Below are 828 nucleotides of genomic sequence, written 5' to 3'. Positions count from 1 at the left end.
ATCCTTACATGCATCTCGTTGCTGTTAAAGAATAATAAATCCTGCAGCAGCAGCAGCAGCAGCAGCAGCAGCAGCAGCAGCAACTGCTGCTGCTGCTGCTGCTGCTGTTAGTGTCGGTAGTAGCAGCAACAGCTGCTGCTGCAGCAGCTGCAGGAGCAGCAGCAACTGCTGCAGTGCTCTACAGGCTGCTGCTGATGTTAATGGTTGTTGAGGTGTACGTACACCCCACATTACACTAAACTGTAGCACGAGTTGCTGCAGCAGCAGCAGCTGCAGCAGCAGCAGCTGCAGCAGCAGCTGCAGCAGCAGCAGCAAGAGCTGCTGCTGCTGCAGCCTGGGGACGGCAATGCGTTAAATGTTTTAATTGCTCTTTCGTGTTGCTGCTTCTGCTGTTGCTGCTTTTGCTGCTGCTGTGTATTCGGGTGCTGCGTTGCTGCTGCGCTTGCTGCTGCTGCTGCAGTTGCTGCTGCTGTAGATGCTGCTGTTATAGTTGCTGCTGCTGCTACACTTGCTGCTGTAGTTTCTGCTGCTGCAGTTGCTGCTGCTGCAGTTGCTGTTGCTGCAGTTTGTGCCGCTGCAGTTGCTGCTACAGTTGCTCCTGCTGCAGTTGCTGCTGCTGCTGCAGTTGCTGCTGCTGCTGCAGTTGCTGCTGCTGCTGCAGTTGCTGCTGCAGCAGCAGCAGCAGCAGCTGCTGCTGCTGCTGCTGCTGTTTGTGTTTAGCGTAGCAGTCGCCTCAGAGGCAGAGCAGGCACCCCGCGTGGCCGTTGGTGCTGCTGCGTTGAGCGGCTGGGGCGCTGCTGCTGCTGCTGCTGCTGCTGCTGCTGCTGC

At 57.2% G+C, this 828-nt stretch overlaps 1 protein-coding gene across 1 annotated transcript in view; it reads right to left on the bottom strand.

Moving 5' to 3' along the window:
• Nucleotides 1-733: 733 nt before the first annotated feature.
• Nucleotides 734-828, bottom strand: part of EMH_0056880 (uncharacterized protein) — a gene marked incomplete at both ends in the record, with an annotated part of 3,711 nt that continues 3,616 nt past the window's right edge. The window contains 1 exon segment of the mRNA XM_013497408.1: nucleotides 734-828. Within this exon segment, the coding sequence (XP_013352862.1) occupies nucleotides 734-828 (95 nt within the window).

Source organism: Eimeria mitis, genomic scaffold (assembly GCF_000499745.2).
Source record: "Eimeria mitis Houghton genomic scaffold, Emh_scaff2654, whole genome shotgun sequence".
Lineage (NCBI taxonomy): Eukaryota > Apicomplexa > Conoidasida > Eucoccidiorida > Eimeriidae > Eimeria > Eimeria mitis.
The sequence above is the reverse complement of the archived record's forward strand: the minus strand, read 5'-3'. Positions and strand labels throughout refer to the sequence as shown.